Genomic DNA, 18,343 nt, shown 5'->3' on the forward strand with positions numbered 1-18,343 from the left:
TACAATGATTTACTCTGCAAGTAATTTTGTGACTTCATTTCCTTTGTCCGTTTCTTTTTTTTAAGTAGTGATATAGGTCTTAAATTTTATTCATAATGGTCTTAAATTTGACCAGGTGAAAGATTTGCAGTGTGGGACTTCTTATTTTAAACAATCTTGATTAGCTATCTTTATTTGCTTATGATTCCATAAAACTCCACATTTAAAGCTCCCTTTTATATCATTTAAGTAAAAGTGCTGCTGATGGAATAAAATTAGGCATAGTCGCTTTTTCCACAAAACACAGTAATGTAAGTAGTAAAAGGAAATTTTATTTAGCTGAAGATTCAAGTTATCACTTAACACTAAAAAATCTCATTAATAATCTGGAAATGGAGAAAGTTCAACAATGAAACAAATTGATTATCAAAATTGTTTCTGGTTAATTATCTGATCAAGCAGTCAATTACTTTGTCTATTCAGCTTTATGCAAGATGTGCCTTATGTTGTGTCTGAATGTAGAAATGAAGATGTTAAAGGTTTTGATACTAATAAAGAGAACCTGAATAATTCGTATTTTTGAGGACTACTGACTAGTAGTAATTTTGAGTGAGTTTCCATTAGTATTTTTTTGAGTAGATTTCCCTCAGAGTATAAGTTATGCACATTTACATTTAGTGAGTAAAGAATAAGTAGAATTTAATTTTAATAAGCATCAGTGAATCATTGTAATTTAGTAAGCAGAAATTAAATGTTTTTTAAAAATCTATTATATTTAAGTTAAGGTTTACTTAACTTAAAATAAAAAACCTAAAATATTATTACCACTACTATAAAAGTTTGAGGTTTCCACAAATATTCTGAGCATTCTGAACTTATTCGGGTTTACAGTGATTTCCAGGAAAAACAAATAACATACCCAAAATGAATCAGGACCATTTGGCCTAGATGCGTAATTCTTGTCTCCTTTGAAAGGTCAGATGCTAAGGAATATAAATCCATTGTAAATTAACATTTATTTTACCATTACAGACTAAATGGAAAAATTTTTATCCTCACCTGGTTAAAAAAAGCTGTATTTTAATGCAACCTGAAATGCAATTGTAACTGTAAATTTTATGAAAATAAACTAAAATACAACTGTTACCATACAATATTTTCAAACCATACCAGGCGAACATCCATCTTTTGGCAATATTTACTGTTTAAATGTTTATTAATGGCAAAAAAGACCGTGTGTTCCAAAGCGGCACTTCCCCTGCTCTGCAGAAAAAGGTAATCAGCTGATTTTTGGACTTAAAACGGGGCAAATGACAAAAGTAAGTCAGCGGTTTTGACGATCGCGTGCTGCCCCCCGCCAACAGAAAATGATATCCCCCTGTGTTTGCTAGCATGTTAAAACCACAGCAGATGTAAAAGGTTATAAAATTCCAGGACTGTGCGTCTGCTCGACAAACAATAATACTAACAATATTTTTAATAAATAAGTCAGCAAGAAAATCATGTAATTTTAATAATAAAGTCATTCCTTTTTTAGAGTGTGGTTATTTTGTCAACAGAAACTATCCAATCATCTATCTAACAAAATCATGTCCTTCCTTTAAACTATGCTACTGTAAAACTTTGAATAATAGCCCGGGCTTTCATTTGCTAAAATCACTGAATCGCCTGCCCTCTGCCTATATTTGGGACAGGCGTCCATATGGGACAGGCCTTTAATTACTTTTGCACAAAACTGAAACTACAATGAAACAGTTTATTAATTTCAAACAGAATACTACTAGTATAAAAATTATCCAATAATATCAAATACACGTCATTAATTTGATCTAGCTCCAACAGACGGCTTATGCGCTTTTATTTTGAAGTAACATTACGAAAACAACATGGTGCAGGATGAGAGAAGTGTGGCTGAAATTAGCAGAGAACGATGGACTTTACATGATAGGATTCACAACTTGGATTCATTTTATGAAAAGCTGTCTTGATTCTTTTGATCAGTGGACCCTTACAGACTAAAGGAATATAAGTAATCAAGGAACGGACACATTCGGTCTTAATGAGCGCTAGAAAGGTAAAGGCGGTCAGCACTTTTTTTTCCTTTCCTCTCTTGGTCCATGCAGGTTACACCGGTAAATCTATAGGAATTAGACTTTGGGGCTTGTTGTTTCCATTTAATGCACTGAAATATTGAATTGTGGAGAATCTAACCGATCTAACGTGCAGCATGTCCATACTGACATATTAATCATACCTTTTAAACATTAATATTTGTGTTCACGATCTAAGCAGCTTAGAAGCAGCTAAAGTGGGTGACCTTGTGGGGTTTAAGAGGTTTTATACATCCAAAGAACTTCTATAAAAACCAGACTAGGCGTTTAATGGAGGCAGGCGTTTATTTGTCAAAATGTGTTCCCACACCAGGCCAGTAAAGGAGATAGGCGGCTATTTGGGACTCAGCTATTAATTGAAGTTTTATGGTATATGTTTTTAGGGCTATGATGAGCGCAACTGATATGACCTCAACTTAATACAAAACATGCACTTACAATATGTCACAATAACAAACACAACCGACGTGATAAGTGGTTTTCTTTTTTTTATTTTGCTGTCAGGTCAGGCAATAGCTGCTTTGTTTTTCTCTGTGGTGTGCCTTTATTCAGAATTGCTTAAATCATTTATGGTCCACATGGTATGTGGTCTTGGTTCAAAATTGGCTTTAGTTGAAGTGACCCAGCATGGAATTTCTTCCATAATGGATAGTTGTGGGTGGTTCTGCTTTCATTGTTGGGAGGGTCCCAGAGTCTTTGTTCTGAATTAGATTCAGGCCGCCAGCTCGTCCAGTGCATCCTGAAGCCTGTACAAAACACAAATTAAACATTTTGACTTTCAAAACATTCATGTTGAACATGTCTTGTTTGCTTACTGGAACTACTGCCTCGCTTTATGATATAAATTCTTGGCCATGCAAACCATGATAACAAGTGATTTTAGTATTCACCTCCACCACCATCATCACCTTGCCTCGATCTGTTTTTTTCTTACTTGAAGTCTCCACCATCCAGCAGACTCTTGTAAGTGGCAATCTCGGCCTCCAGTTTCATCTTCATGTTGAGCAGCGCCTCATACTCTTGGGTCTGATGCTGGATATTTGCACGCAAGTTGGTCAGCTCCTCCTCCAGACGGATAATAAGGGTGTTGTACTTCTCCATTTCCATGTTGTTTCGCATCTCTGTGTTTTGTAATGTGTCATCTAAGGAGGCCTTCTGATAAAGGAATCAAAAGGGGGAATCAAAAGAATGCCAAAGATATTTTAGGCAAGCAAGTCTAATTTAGGAGAACATGGGAAAGTCCCAGCCTTTGTGTAAAAAAAACAAAAACAAAAAAACATTGCTGCTGTACAAACAGATATGACAAAATATCTGAGTGGGTGCTGTGTAATGGTCTGGGTATTTTAAAGAAGGATCTCAAACAAGAATTTAGAATCTAATGAGAGGATTAGATTATTTCGTGTTTTTCACAAATAAAGAGAAAACAAATGAAAACAGAATATAAAACACATGTTTGTAAAATGCATGCTTACTAAGCTCTGTTGGGATGCAAGTTCAATTTCCAGGGTCTGTATCTGTCTGGATAAGTCACTCCTCTCCATCTGGGCTCCATGGAGAGCTTCTGTGTTCTGTGAAACCTGCGCCTGCACTTCCACAATCTGACAAGGAGATGGGGAAAGGGTATTAGCCAACAAGATGCAAGATAGTTTCTGTAAGTGTATTTATAAATGATTAACCTTTTTAACTTGGCATCACCTGATTTTCATGCCATCGTTTGAGATCCTCTGCATTCTTAACAGCAATCTTCTCATAGTTGCTCCTAACTTCCTCCATGATCTGGGCCAGGTCCTGACCTTTGGGAGCGTCAACGTCCACTTGCACGCCTGACTGGGAGATCTGATTCCTCAGCTCCATCACCTCCTATAGGACAGACAGAAAGAGAGAAATGAACAACAACTTGTGAGCCAGTGCACCAAGACAGTAAGGCGCGATAATAAATCTGGATGTAAGCTACTCGGTGTAAACTCACATTCTCATGGTTCTTCTTTAGGAAGATGAGTTCCTCCCTCACAGCTTCAATCTCACTCTCAATGTTCATCCTGGTCATGTTGGTGTCATCTATGACTTTCTTCAGCCCAGCAATGTCGGCCTCCACAGACTGACGGATTGCCATCTCGTTGTCGAACCTGTAGGAGTGCACAGGCGCAAATCGCTGTTATCCATGCTGCGCTGTATAGTATAAAGTTACAAAATGGCGCAACTAAAGAAATGTTTCCGGTACAAACCTGCTGTTACTAAAATCCTTTAGATATTAGACCATGAACTGTAAAAAAATAAAATAAAACCTCTGTACGGGCTTCCATTTGCAAAGTCCATACCTTTTGACTCCAAATCCTGCCTGCCTTTGTACAGGTTGTGGAGAGTGAGCTTAGATGTGCTTCCTTCACATAAACTTCATATATAAAACAACAATTTTAAACAACTTACTTTACTTTAAAGTCGTCAGCAGCAAGACGGGCATTGTCGATCTGGAGCACAAAACGAGCATTCTCCGAAATCTTATCGAAGATCTGGACAGAAAAAAAAAGAATTTATGACAAACTTTTATCAGACCCATAATTTATTTTTGTTTTTTTTAGTTTTTTCATATATATCTGAAAAAACAATTGTTTAACCTCAAGCCTCTTAATTTAATGCATAACTTAGTAGTCTGCTCCACTCATTATATCCTATGAGGTAGCAATGAACACAGCTACAGAATTAAATGATGTGAATCACTTTTTCCCTTATGTTAAGCCCCAGAGTCAGATTACAGACTAGGGCCACAACATGGCTGAATCCATAGTAACGTTCAGTGAAAAGAGGAACCACAGGGAGGACAGGAAGAGGGAATGTTCCTGTGCCAAAACAGAATCTGGTTTGTTTTAGCACTGTTGGAAAAATGGGTTTCCTGTATAAGTCATACAGAGAGGTTTTTCTTCTTTCCAGTTTTCACCCATCTGCACTGTCTCCGTCTGTAATTTACTTTGAATTACTGTACACTGAATGCGTTTATGTGTGCAGCGGTTGAAAAATTCCTTGTGCCTGAGTGTGTTTGTGAGTTTAAAACTTTCTTATGTGTCAGTGGCATTCTGTCTCAGAGGAAATACTTGTCTCTTTATGTGTCGGGAAAAACACAGTGCCGCCATCAATCAGGGACCTTGAAGATTGGGAGTCTGTAGAAGAATGTGACATTTGACTCTGCTGACTGGAGCTGATTGTTATACAACCAGTGCACTCACGCGCAGCTATGTGTGCGCACACACAAGCGCTCACTCTGGCAGTCCAAGATCCTGTGTGTGTGTGTGTGTGTGTGTGTGTGTGTGTGTCACTACCACACATCTGTTTCTCATTGAGGCCCTCCTACGCCAGATAATGCTTGTAGAATCACCCTTTGCAAGCAGGACCATTTGGAAATGCTTTTTTTTGTGGTGAAGGATTGTTGAGGGCTTTTCTTAGTCTCTCCCTCATGATACCCGCATGTTGGTGATTCATCACAGGAAGCTCTGGCCGGTTTGTGGCACGAACAAGGTTTATGGGGGAGGGTTAGTGCTTAGCAACCACACCCTTCATTCTCCGGAAAGAAATTGGATAACCTACAAAGAAAATGCTGCCTGTCTCAGCATAGACATTCTGATTCTTAATGTTCCACATCAGGCATTACAGAAATAATGAGTACACTGATAAAACTTACTGCTACAGGTACGGAAACTTTTGAAACAGAATGAGTGACAGAGGGCACTCATTGATTCTCATATTAAAGGCCCCATCCAAGGTTTCTGAAGCATTTGAACACTTCCCACACCTTTCTCATTGTCTCTCTCGCCCAACTTAGCTGTATCAAAGACATCACCCAACAACTACAGCTTCTCAGTTTTAGACATTTCACACTTCCACTTGTGTATTTTAATGATCATTTATCATTGTAATGCCTACCTGTTTGCGGAGGTCGTCTATGATGTGTTCATACTTGCTGTAGTCTCTCGTGTCGGGCCCCCCCTTCTCCAGGGCCTCCCTGATCTTCATCTCCAGCTCCTTGTTGGCCTGTTCCAGGTTCCTCACCGTCTCCAGGTAGTTGGCCAGACGGTCGTTCAGGTTCTGCATGGCTCCCCTTTCGTTACCCATGATCCCACCACTAGATGCCATGGATGCACTGCCACCACCAAAACTTGAGCCCATACCACCACCCATCCCACCACCTATTCCACTGCTTACCCTGAAGGCAGAGGAAGAAGAGATGACTGGAGCACCAGACCTCAGGGAAGACGTGGACACGGAGGAAATGCGGGCGCCCTGTCCACCGGCACCACCATAAATGCTGGCAGCACGGTACTGGGGTGTGGAGCGGGTCATGGAGATCTGCTGCACGTTGGATCTTCTGTAGCTCATTTTGATGAAGTTTAGACACGGCAGAGAATGAAGTGAAAAATTAGATGTGGAGAGTCACTGCTGGCCGGCTTAGAAAGTGACGCTGGCAGCGGGAAGTGGGGAACTTATACTCCTACTTCTCCCTCAGCCACAGCTGGTCTCTCAGACCCTGCCCACTTTCACATCACCCTGGTCTTCCCTTCCTGCTCCCCTCCCTGCTCTCTCATGCTCTCATTCACCCACTTGTTCTATTTTTTCCCCTTGGAGACAGAAAAAAACGACAATGTTTTTTTCTATCTCCAAGGAAACGCGTGAGGTATTTTTTTCTGTTAAAAAGACTTAAAAACGTTCACATTTGATCAGCACTTATTTTATTGAGTTTATTTGATTAAACTACAGAGACCACATAAACCACAATGAACAACAAAGGAAAGAAAGCAGTAATAGACACGGTTTAACAGAGAAAGCTGGATTAGAATTAAAAAGGTTGGTAAAAAAGGGTAGAATACTCCTTTCCAAAATAAGGTTTACTTTGTACACATACAACCAAATTCCTTTGGTTTGCCCATGAAAGGCATACTGTCTACCATTCCCTGCATAGTTTCTCTGTTTGTGGTCAGTTGGGGCCCATAATAAACAGATTTGTGCTTACTTTCCTATCTCGACTGAATGGAATGTGAGATACAGCAGCTGCAGTACTGATTATTTTAGTTAAACCGAGGGTGGCGGGGAATGTTTTTTTTACTGGTGAATTACTGATGGCTGCAATCACAATCACATTCAACACCGACAACAGGGTGAACAGTGTTAACAATGGAAGCTGGATACTGAACAGGGAAAGCCTAAGGGCACCCAAGCTTCAAAGATACTCAGAAGACAAGAGAAGAGATGAGATGCATAAAGAACGAAAGTAAGCCAATAGCACATTGTTCAGAATACATTCAGAAGTAAAGAAAAGCTGTCCTCTTTCACCAATCATACTACAGGCGATTATCTGTCTAAATCAGTTCTATTGAGGATTTTGAACTATTATCTTTGAAATCTTATCTGTGGTACCTGTCATGAGAACTGCCTTTGAATTGTTGTTTTTTTTCATTGATCCTTTGTGAACTACAGGGGAAAAAAATCTGAATCAAAGTAAAGAGTAACAAAACAGTGGTCAAAATAATCAGAATTAATACTTACTATAATGCTACTTTTATTGGGTTTTTTTTCCTGCATCAAAGTGACTAAATGACATAGTGACTACTGCTCCTAGGACTTTCACACTGGGCCCCTGAAAACTGGATAACAAAACCAAATGAACCACCCCCAGGGGAAACTGGCAACTGTTCAAACACCCTCCTGAGCTTCATACAACCTAGTTCTTTTCTTTCCTAATCTTACCTCACCTTCATGGTTGATCGGGTTTCAGTGTTTCTCACACTTCATTTAATTCTTTTAGTAAAACTCAACCAACAGAATAGCAAAGAGAAGCAAAAAGCAAAGGAAACACTGATGAGTCTGACCTGTAATGAGGACAGGCAGAATTAAAGAGGAACGATGGATTAAACCAGAATGACTCATACCTCATGACAGTGTCTCTACTGTCTTGTTTGTTTGCATGTACATTGGCAACATTTTACCTCACCTCCCCCCACCCTGAAAAACAGGAAATTAACTCACAACAGTGAACTGCCTTGACCAACAGTGCTATACAGCCTATCTAGCATTTTGCAAGGCACATATCTTTGATTCCAGCTTACACCAGGTGTCCATGTAGAGACTTTTTTGGTGAATGATAACTCCCCAGATTTTATTTCCCCACAGGCAATATCTGGGTCTAAATCGCATGGCCCTTGCTCAGATAATTGTGGGAAAAAGGGGAGGTAAAGAGGAAAAGCTTGAGTCTGTGAGTCATAGCAACACATAGCAGGAATCTGGAAACTACCACAGGAGTTTATGTGCTTCACAAATCTTGGACAACTGTCAGATTATAACCACTCTCAGCGTGGCCTGGAATGAACTTCACCTCCCTCCCTCTTTTTATTTGGTTTCCTTTCGCCCAGCTTCAGTGCAGAATGAGAACTCTCACATGCTTATATACAAAGTCTAAAATGTGTATTTGCATAGATGCATATGCATATCTATGCATATGATCGTGTACACCCTAACAGATGCAAGAAGGAATGTGGAAATGCATGTGAGTGTGACGCCCTCATACATAGTCGCTTCCTTACATCCTCCCTTCCTCTCTTGTTCACTTCCTCACTGACCCACCCAAGATGGTTAGTAAGCACCAAAAGAGGCAATTTGTTGTTGTGTTGTTGTTCTTTTTGATATATACCTATATTCCAGTTTTATGGCCAGGTCTGTCGGTGACGTATAAGGGTCACACAGCAGAGGTTAGTGAAATATGTCGACTAAGAGACATTTCTCTGTGAGATGTCATGTCCAATTCTAGCGCTAAGACATTTCACAGGAAGACATAAAAGAGCAGTGAGTTAGATATGCTAGTGGAGAGTCACCTATACTCCCATTTCTCATGTCGATGCAAATGATTAATTTCATTTAAGGGAGTAAAACTGTTTCTTAAAAGAGCAACTTCACTACATGAGAATCTTAAGATTTAGATTTATCTTTTTAGAATTGTAAAGTTACATTAATTTAGATATGTGTGAGGAAAAGCTAAACAACTTATGACATGCAGTGTGTTTTGACACCTTTATTACATAAAGGAATCACATTTAGTGAGGAACAGGAGCACAGGACAAGCAAACAACAATAGGGATACAATCAAAGACAGCATTGCTTTGAGCTAAATGCTATATAGGCTCACAATGACAATGATAACATGCTATGGTTTAGCAGTTATGTTTACCAACTTACTTTAGCCTTTTGGCTTGTTAACACTGGCTAAATAGCACTGAATACAAAGTACAGCTGAGACTGATAGTACTGCATGTTTTGAAGGTATTTGGTCATAATGCAAAGTTAAGGGATCACAAAATAACTTTAAATGAATACTCTCTGCCAATTTCCTTGCAAAGCATCCAATAGTTGCTGAGATATCTCCATCTGGACCAGAGTGGTGTAAAGGACAGACTAATATTGTCATCCATAGAGCTACGCCACAAGTATAGCTAAAACTTCAGCAACATCCTCTAGTATGGATCAGGTTTCATGAGGTAGATTAGCTCACAGTCAATGAGAAACAATGATGATACCACGTGAGATGCCACTCCTCCTGTGGAATTTCCTGGGCTGAAAACACACTTCCATCCCTCAGTCACTAGGGGTCATCAGTCTCAAAGCAAACTAACCCACTGTGGAAGTCCTCACATGTGGTAACAGCATGTTTTTTGTACCTTTCTCCCTGACTTGATGCAATGATTACATGTGTGCAATTGTTTTACTCCAAGCACCATGCCATTGTGTTTCCTTCACGTCTGTGCTGGAGACTCTGTTTGAACAGGCATCACAGGGCGAAGCAGGAAGGAAGGGAGATTTATAACTGATTTTACTGATAGTTTTGAAGGTTTGGCAGAGTCTTTCTAAACGCTACAAAGTCTAAAAGCTAAAAACACAATCATTTTTGTGGCATTTATCATTACCTTTTCATTTTATTCTGCATTTCCCTGTTCTATTTTCAATACTTTCACCTCAACTTCAGCCTTTAACTTGAGCTTAATATAGTCTGTATCTTTATTGTTTGCAGCAGTGATGACATCATCTTTGTCATTGCCTTCAGCCTGTTTAAGATTACGGTACACCATCATGGATCCTGCCCAGTTCTTACTGAACATCTCAGTCAATCTGTCAGTGGTTGTGAAATAGGTTTGTTTCTTATCTTTGCTAATTGTATTCTCATTTCCCCCCACTTGCTCATATTCTCCCCACCCCTCCTCTCTGTCTTGTAGCATGTATGTGTCTCCCTCAGCACATTCCTGACTTGATGTGTCATTTAGCAGCTTCATACAAACCAAAACATCACTGGCCTCATAAGAGATCTAAGGTCAGAGGGTTAGCTTCTTAAATTCCCTACGTTCCTCATGCAGAAAGAATGAGGAATTATCTTATCTGGAGAAAGGAGCAAAGCAGCTTTAAACTTGTTTAAATAATCAAACACGAAATAAACACAGCTCTGTTCAACAAAAACTGGTTAACTTGCACATATATGGTTGAATCCAAGTTTAGCACACCGGCTCCATTGTGAAGAGTCACGTCACTGTTTGAGGCAAGCCAAGCAAAACATGCATTTTCTGATTGGTCCAAACCATGAAAGTCCCTTTCAGGTTGTTAAGATGTACTTTCCACAACATGTGCCAATTCCACAACACACAGCACCTTGGGATTCGGCTCTTTTCATTAACTGGCAAATAGGTGTTTACGTTTTTTCCCCCCAGAACATTTAAGACAAAAGAATAGGGGTGTGGTGAAAAAGTTGGTTATGGGAGCAAGGGGTTTATTCTGGTACAAAATAGGCAACAGTCATCGAACTGCTCTGAAAAGAGCGTGAGTCATAAATCTGCCCAGTGACAAATGTATCATGATTTCCACACTTTGAGATGATGGTTGAGGCTCATGTTTTAAATAAAACTGTTACAAAATGATAAGACCATACTATCTATCTATCTATCTATTTATCTATCTATCTATAACATGCAGTCTCAGGACTTGTGTTGTGTTTTTATGGGTATCTTTATGGTGGGGAAAGCTGTTAAGACTAAGGTGGGGTTCACAGTAAAAGAAAAAGACAAACTCTGTTTGCTCTTCACATGGCTGATATGGAAGGAATGCTCATCAACTGTCCTTGTGTATGTGTGTATGTGTGTGTATACACTGGTTTGGTCATAGCTTACAATGGAAATGTCCAGCCCAGTGCACCTTCTAATTATGCAATGTGCAGGCTTTAAACACAGGCTTTTACTTCAAAGTTTTAGATGGTCCTACATATAAAAGTCTACTTACCTTCTTTGCTTTTTTTCATGTGTTTTATGCAAGGATTTGTTGCAACACACCTGCTCTTTATACACTTCATATAGTCATATAGATAGTGAAACATATTCAGTGGGTAAATCTGGTTCTCCCACAATTATGAGACCCAGAGTCACTGCCCACAAACACATACAGCACATCACACTGCGCAACCACAATTTACTTTGCAATATGTCACATCTATGAGAACTGTTGTAAAGTAGAAATGATGTGCCTGTTCATTATACCCAAGGTTTGACTTCATATTCTGGTGGTGTGTGTGTGTGTGTGTGCGCGTGCAGAAGATACAACAAAGATGTCAACTTTGTTGAACGTACAGTATATTTTTATGGGTGCAGAACAGAATGTTTGTAATAGTGTTTGTCATAATGTTTGTCACGATGACATAAAGTAATGTAATGTTTCAAGTTTGGAAACTACTCTTTCAGAAACTTCTAAAAGGTTGACAAGACTCAAAGAGTCTCCCAGTGTTTCTGCAGTAGTTTTATGGAAATTGGCACACTTACTATTATGTAATTCTTGTGCTCTCTCGAACACTCTTTGTGTGCTGTAAATGTGTAACATGATGCGATTTTCTTTCCTGAGATTCCGTCATCCCCCCCCCCCACCTCGTCCTTCACTTCACTGCTGAGGACACCAACCAATCGCACCTCAGCAGGGTCCCTCCCATGCTCTGATAAATAGTACCAGGACCAGGGAGGGTCTATCTGCCTGAATCTCCTCTCTGCAGAGTCTCTCCTCTTACACCAGCTCCGTGCTACAAGACTCCCTCTGTGAACATGTCTGTCAGAGCCATGAAGACCACCACCTTCTCCACTGTGTCATCCTCCAGGAGCCCATCCCAGAGCTTTAGTAGCCGCTCCTTCTCCGGCTACGGTGGTCGTGGTGTGGGCAGTGGCAGGCAGAGCTACGCTGTCCGCAGCTCCTATGGGGGAGTGGGCAGCAGTGGTGCCACTGTGGGCGTTGGGGGGTTTAAGGTGGCTGGTGGGTATGTTGCTGCTGGGGGGTCTGGACAAAGAGGAGGTGGAGTAGAGTTTGGCTATCTGGGCTTTGGTGGAGGTGTGGGAGGTGGCATGGCCAATGAAATGATGGCCCCCATCACAGCGGTGACTGTGAACAAGAGCCTGCTGGCCCCCTTGAACCTGGAGATTGACCCCACCATCCAGGTGATCCGCACCCAGGAGAAGGAACAGATCAAGACCCTGAACAACCGCTTTGCTTCCTTTATTGACAAGGTCAGTCAATTTATGATTGAGATGAAATATTAAAGATAAACACCACCATCCTAGCAGGATGTTTTGTCCTCTATGACATGGGGACAATTGCAAAACAAACAGCACATATTGTATGTTGCTTCATGGGTTTTTGTTTCTAGAGTTCTGTTGGTTGCTATGACTGTTGGCATAAAGCTATTTAATTCCACACAGAGTTGAAAAATAACTCCAGCACCCCAGAGGAAATTAGTTTGTTGCACGCCAAATAGCTCAAGGTGAAACAGATCTGATTTCACAATGGAGATCATCTTTGAGACAATCCCTGTGAAAGCTGTGTACATAACAATATGCAGTCTGCTAAAATCCATGCACAGTGAGTCTGTGGGGGATACAGGCTGTTCTGAGTAATGGCTTAGCTTCCTCACATGTTTTCAATCTCAGGTGAGATCATGGAGCTGGCATAAGAGGATCAACCTGGAAACAGAGTACATGCAGGGCAGCGATGAAGAGCAGAACAGTTTTGCTTGGATGGCAATGTGAGCAATATCCTGCAAAAAGAGATTTAGCAGTTGTGGAAGTAGACAACACTACAAACACTTACAGGACAAAGAAGAGTGGGAGTGGTCAGGAAAAGGTTTACATGAGATTAGCTTGTTAATTACGAGTAGAGTAGATCACTATAGTAAAAACTACCCACCTAAAACTTTCATTAACCTAAATAATACCCACTTTATGAGGCTGCATAATAAAGAGAGACATTTTCTTGACATGAGCATGAATCATTGTTATACAGCCATTATTAAACTTAGATTACTGAAGTATCTGAAACAGCTATCTTATCAGACAGGGGCCTGCACTTATCGGCCTTTCTCGTTTAAGGAGGTACCCTAGATAGAAGTTAAACTGTAAACTGTCAGTCACGCTGAGACTGGATTGAAAAAGAAAGCTCTCATCATGTTTGCTGAGCGGTGGCAGGACCCCTCCAAGAGTCAAGACGCTGAACAGAAAAGTTGTAAAGGAGTGAACTGTGTCACAATTGGGAAACAGTGCCTCTTTGTGTTGAAACGTGGCACTATGGGTTTGAATTGAATGTGGAGTAATTGATGTGACATTTAGAGTGTGTTGGAGGTGGGAGAATTTCAATTAGTCATTTTTCTTTCAGTCGATGCTCATGCGGATCTTTGTCACTCAAACAAAATGGATCCATTCTTGTTCTCCGAGTCACACACCAAAACCCACCAACATGCATTCTTCCTCTGTCCACACCGCATGTCTCACTGATTGCATAGAGTTATGTATAGTTCTGTCTTATAACAAGAAGTTGGATGTTTGTGCAGTACCATCTTCCCATTCTGTTATTCATCGGCCTGCTCATAGTCATACATATAGTCATACATCAAGTCTGAAAATCAGCCTATCACTATTGACCCTCTCATGGCCATTCCTGTATGACCCACAGGTATAGAACTGTTTATTAAACTATTTTAAAAAAATTGACATTTCATTTACTTTTTTTTCTGCAGGTACGCTTCCTGGAACAGCAGAACAAAATGCTTGAGACCAAGTGGAAACTTCTGCAGGAACAGACCACGTCTCGCTCCAACGTCGATGCCATGTTCGAAGCCTACATTGCCAACTTGCGTAAGCAGCTAGACAACTTGGGTCACGAAAAAGTCAAACTAGAGTCCGACCTGTACCACATGACTGGCCTGGTTGAAGACTTCAAAAGCAAGTGAGTGGATTAGAGGATTTCAACCTTTAGTGTTGCCCTAACCCCTTAAACCAGCTCAATGTCTTTTTATTAATAATGGATCAAATGACTACTGTTATATTAAAGGAAGCGTTCATACTGACAAACCCACAGCATTATCCCAGACTTTGCAGTTCCCCTCAGCTCCATAAACCATTTTGCCCAGCTTTACAGTTCATCAACAAGATTTTCAGTCACAGCAGGCTGATGTTTTCAAGTTCTTTGCTTTGACTATTCACCCGCAACTAATTAATACTACTAACTAACTAGTTTTCAGTTTAAGCAGGCAGCTGTTCAGCAAAAAAAGCTATAAAAACTCACTGTATGAGCTCATGTACACTGCGTGAGCACCAAACGACAAACAGACAAAGTTAACAAGTAACTGATGAACACAGGGGATTTAGCAGCTAAAGAGCCAGATATTTCCCTCAGCAGTTAGAACCTAGCCACAACGACAGTGAATATTGGACTTGCCACATAGCCAGAAACACACCCAAAATAAATTCCAACTGTTTGCTAACATGCACATCGAAAGGTAACAATTATGTTGGTGTTGTGTTTACAGTGTGTTTCTGCTGCCTCCCAGTGCAGGATTGAGTAGATTTAAATTTTGATTAAACTTTTTTTCCATTATTTGATTCAGATGAAATTGAAAAGATTAAAATAAAAGTCTCTTATTTTCCAGGTATGAGGATGAGATCAACAAGCGAAATGAGTGTGAGAACAACTTTGTCCTCACAAAGAAGGTCTGTTTAGGTTTTCTAACATATTCTTGATCTTAAAACTATAATTAGCCTTTGAGCACAATGTGCCCACACAATTGCCATTTGAACCTCCGGGCCAGGGCTACATGCAGGAATCCACATTTTCCATGTTGTCTTTTCCTGTGCAGGACACTGATGCAGCCTATATGATCAAAGTGGAGCTGGAAGCCAAACTGGATGGACTCTCTGATGAAATTGAGTTCCTGAGGCAGATCTTCGATGCAGTAATAACTTTATTTCACTTTTCAGCCACACACAAATTAATGTCATCTTGAAACAAAGGGAAATTTTAAAATGATGTTTTACCACGTCCATTTCTTCTTTGCTTATGTTGATGTATTATTCTACCTGTGTAGGAAATCCATGAGCTGCAGGGTCAGATCAAGGACACATCCGTTGTGGTGGAGATGGACAACAGCCGTAACCTAGACATGGACGCCATCGTCGCTGAAGTGCGTGCCCAGTATGAAGACATCGCCAACCGTAGCAGAGCCGAGGCTGAGTCATGGTACCAGACTAAGGTGAGACCACTCTTCGTGTGATCTGAAGTTGAAGCCTTCAACCTGCACTCCATCATCAGTGAGGAGAGTCTCTCCAGCTGACTTCCTGTCATTGTACATTTAACACTGAGTGTACCAAGCCCTCCTGTTCTCAGCTGCACGGTACATGATTTTCACCAGTTATATGTGGGGTGAAGTATATTCTCTTGACCTTGCCAAAAAAAACTTGTATGACACCAGATTTGTTGTAGACAACTAAAACGTATCTAGATTATCTGTTGCATTTTGAAGTCAGCCTGAGTTGTCCTTGTCTGTTCCAGTATGAAGAAATGCAGCAGTCAGCAGGCAGATATGGTGACGACCTGAAGTCATCCAAGGCTGAGATCGCTGACATGAACCGCAAGATATTGAGGCTCCAGTCTGAAATTGACATGGTTAAATCACAGGTGAGGCTTACAGATTTATATGTATATATCAGATTTATATTCAGCAGTAATTCTGGAAACTATGTTAATAGCACCTGGACTTACAAAGACTTTTGATTTTTTGTGCTACTCTTCCCCCTCTACTCTTAGCGAAACAGTTTGGAAGCTCAAATTGCAGAGGCTGAGGAGCGTGGTGAGCTGGCAGTGAAGGATGCTAAACTCCGCATCAGAGACCTGGAGGAAGCTCTCCAGAGAGCCAAGCAGGATATGGCCCTGCAAGTCCGCCAATACCAGGAACTGATGAATTTGAAGCTGGCTCTGGACATAGAGATCGCCACCTACAGGAAACTGCTGGAAGGAGAGGAGGACAGGTAAAGTATTACTGGGAGCACACTTGTGCACCAACCCGTGGAAGTGATGCAGGAGTTTTATTCTGTATGTCTCATGGCATACTGCTTGCTCCTGACTTTTTTGATTTTCTCTACAGGTTAGCAATTGGAATCAAGACCACTGTATCCAAGCAAACTTGTAAGTATATAAAAAAACAATATATATGTATATGTATATGTATATATAAATAAAAAGCTGGAACAGTGATCACATATTCTATGTACAGTAACACTAACAGGATCATTTCTCCTTACAAACAAAATAAAATAACAACAACAAAACAAAATAATTAATGTCATAAGATAAAATGAATACAGTACAACCCTGTTTACACAGGGAAGTTTTTCTCCATGGTTTTGATGCATTGTTAGGAACAAAAGTCTGGACTTGAGAATAGATGACACAAATCATACAATCATCAAACTACTAACAACGAAAACAACAGGCCTGTCATCCCTACCGCAATATTATCTATCTGGTCAGACACCTTCAATAAAATAGTTTATGTGACATGCCCATCCTTGGCACCACTGCAGGGATGTCATCAAAGGTGAAGTTAATTACCTCCGCCAATGTAACCCGGAGAATATTTTTGTGTTCGTAAACTTTCCATTGTCATGCTGAAGATCACTAAGAGGCCCTTACAACTACAAAAAGATATACATCCAAATGTCAACTCTTTCCCCTCTACTTTATATCTGTGATAACGACTGTCTTTCACTTCTGAACGTGCAGCCATGAACTACAATGCCTACGGCCTGGAGAGCTCCCGAACCCCGTCCTACATCAGCCGCTCCTTTGATGGAGTCAAGGCTAGCAGTGGTTCTGCTGCTGCCCTCGAGGGGGCAACGTTGAAGAGCACCACAGTCACCAAGACAGAGACTGTGATGATCAAGACTGAGGAGAAGACCGAGGAGGTGAAGAAGGAAGAGGAGCAGCAGCATGCAGCAACCGAGGAGTTAACTGCTGTGCAGACGAAGGAGCAGGACCAAGTGGAACCTGAGGCTGTGGCTGAGGAATGAAGCTTTTCCCTCCCCCGTGTTTTGGCAGATTTATGATTGGTCTTGGAGGTTAAAAAAGCACGACTACTCCTACTTTATTGTCCAGTTCTTAAATCATTCGTTCTCCAAGGTGCCTTCACCAAATAATGTCTGTGTTTCTACTGTAAGAAGTGCAAATGGACATGTCTTTGTCCAGGTTTCTGAAAACTCTTGTCAACTGTGGATTGAGTCGTTCAGCGATCACTGCACCATACTTGGTTTATCAGCAGGTGGCACTATTGTATGTTTTTCTCTGCTGCTCCATATTGTCCTTCCATCAAAGCACTGCTGACACAGCAACCTGTAATTCACAGTCTAGCCTAATATTCATCTGATAGAAGACATTTTGGGGACATAAACATCGCCATAACGAACTCCTTATGCTAAACCTGCTGTACCTAAACAGTAAAGTAAGATGAAAATCAGTCACAAAAGTCTTAATAATATCTTAGAAAAACCTTTTTCCATGTATTACTGTTGGCAACACCCTGAGTCCTGTTTGCTCGACAATAAATCTTCTTCCAACAGTTTTTTACATGGTGTCCAGTTGTGTTTTTTTGGATTGTATATGGTACAATCTTCTAATCTCTTGTCTAGTTGCACTATTCGTAAAAAACCTAATCTTTTAATTTTTTATTATTATTTAAACATTTAATGGGAAACTTACCCCCGGAAAAGACACGTTAAAAGGTGTGGTGGGAAAACATTTGCCTGATAGGGCTTGCTATCTTTATTTATTTATTCTATTTCAACACACAAAAACACCCACACTTAGTTAGAAGAGGCGTGTTGCTTTAGATCTCCACGAGGAGAGATAATTATGCAGAGCTCTCTATTGTACTAGAT

At 40.4% G+C, this 18,343-nt stretch overlaps 2 protein-coding genes and 1 long non-coding RNA gene across 5 annotated transcripts in view; 1 reads left to right on the forward strand and 2 right to left on the reverse strand.

Annotated features, from left to right (window-relative positions):
- The window catches only part of LOC123986952 (keratin, type II cytoskeletal 8-like), a 27,854-nt gene extending 9,822 nt beyond the window's left edge, over positions 1 to 18,032 (forward strand). For both annotated transcript variants that reach the window (XM_046075408.1, XM_046075409.1), the window contains 9 exons: positions 12,000 to 12,649; positions 14,152 to 14,360; positions 15,064 to 15,124; positions 15,271 to 15,366; positions 15,499 to 15,663; positions 15,963 to 16,088; positions 16,218 to 16,438; positions 16,555 to 16,595; positions 17,193 to 18,032. In XM_046075408.1, the coding sequence (XP_045931364.1) occupies positions 12,194 to 12,649; positions 14,152 to 14,360; positions 15,064 to 15,124; positions 15,271 to 15,366; positions 15,499 to 15,663; positions 15,963 to 16,088; positions 16,218 to 16,438; positions 16,555 to 16,595; positions 17,193 to 17,479 (1,662 nt within the window). In that variant the 5' untranslated portion in view covers positions 12,000 to 12,193 and the 3' untranslated portion in view covers positions 17,480 to 18,032. The remainder of the gene's footprint in view (positions 1 to 11,999; positions 12,650 to 14,151; positions 14,361 to 15,063; positions 15,125 to 15,270; positions 15,367 to 15,498; positions 15,664 to 15,962; positions 16,089 to 16,217; positions 16,439 to 16,554; positions 16,596 to 17,192) is intronic.
- Positions 2,562 to 6,587, reverse strand: LOC123986954 (keratin, type I cytoskeletal 18-like). Of its 2 annotated transcripts, none has more exons than XM_046075411.1 (7): positions 6,006 to 6,587; positions 4,518 to 4,600; positions 4,060 to 4,216; positions 3,786 to 3,950; positions 3,563 to 3,688; positions 2,981 to 3,245; positions 2,562 to 2,836 (listed from the first exon to the last, which is right to left on the reverse strand). In XM_046075411.1, exons 1-6 carry the CDS (start codon positions 6,456 to 6,458, stop codon positions 3,021 to 3,023), a joined length of 1,209 nt encoding a protein of 402 aa, XP_045931367.1. In that variant the 5' UTR covers positions 6,459 to 6,587; the 3' UTR covers positions 2,562 to 2,836; positions 2,981 to 3,020. The 2 variants fall into 2 exon arrangements, with proteins under 2 accessions (XP_045931367.1, XP_045931366.1); XM_046075410.1 differs by having other exon boundaries at positions 3,025 to 3,245; positions 6,006 to 6,586.
- Positions 15,358 to 16,426, reverse strand: LOC123986956. Its single transcript, XR_006829025.1, has 2 exons — positions 16,173 to 16,426; positions 15,358 to 16,062 (listed from the first exon to the last, which is right to left on the reverse strand). It is a non-coding gene; the product is annotated as an uncharacterized LOC123986956 (long non-coding RNA).
- Positions 18,033 to 18,343: the final 311 nt, after the last annotated feature.

Source organism: Micropterus dolomieu, linkage group LG18 (genome assembly GCF_021292245.1).
Source record: "Micropterus dolomieu isolate WLL.071019.BEF.003 ecotype Adirondacks linkage group LG18, ASM2129224v1, whole genome shotgun sequence".
NCBI lineage: Eukaryota > Metazoa > Chordata > Actinopteri > Centrarchiformes > Centrarchidae > Micropterus > Micropterus dolomieu.

Bases quoted from the DNA above. Each gene is read 5' to 3' on its own strand.
- LOC123986954 (XM_046075410.1), bottom strand. From the start codon at position 6,458: ATGAGCTACAGAAGATCCAACGTGCAGCAGATCTCCATGACCCGCTCC. The intron at 3,951-4,059 runs GTGAGTTTACAC...TCTGTCCTATAG, and splicing joins TAAAGAAGAACCATGAGAAT to GAGGTGATGGAGCTGAGGAA. The intron at 3,689-3,785 runs GTGATGCCAAGT...TCTCCTTGTCAG, and splicing joins AACGATGGCATGAAAATCAG to ATTGTGGAAGTGCAGGCGCA.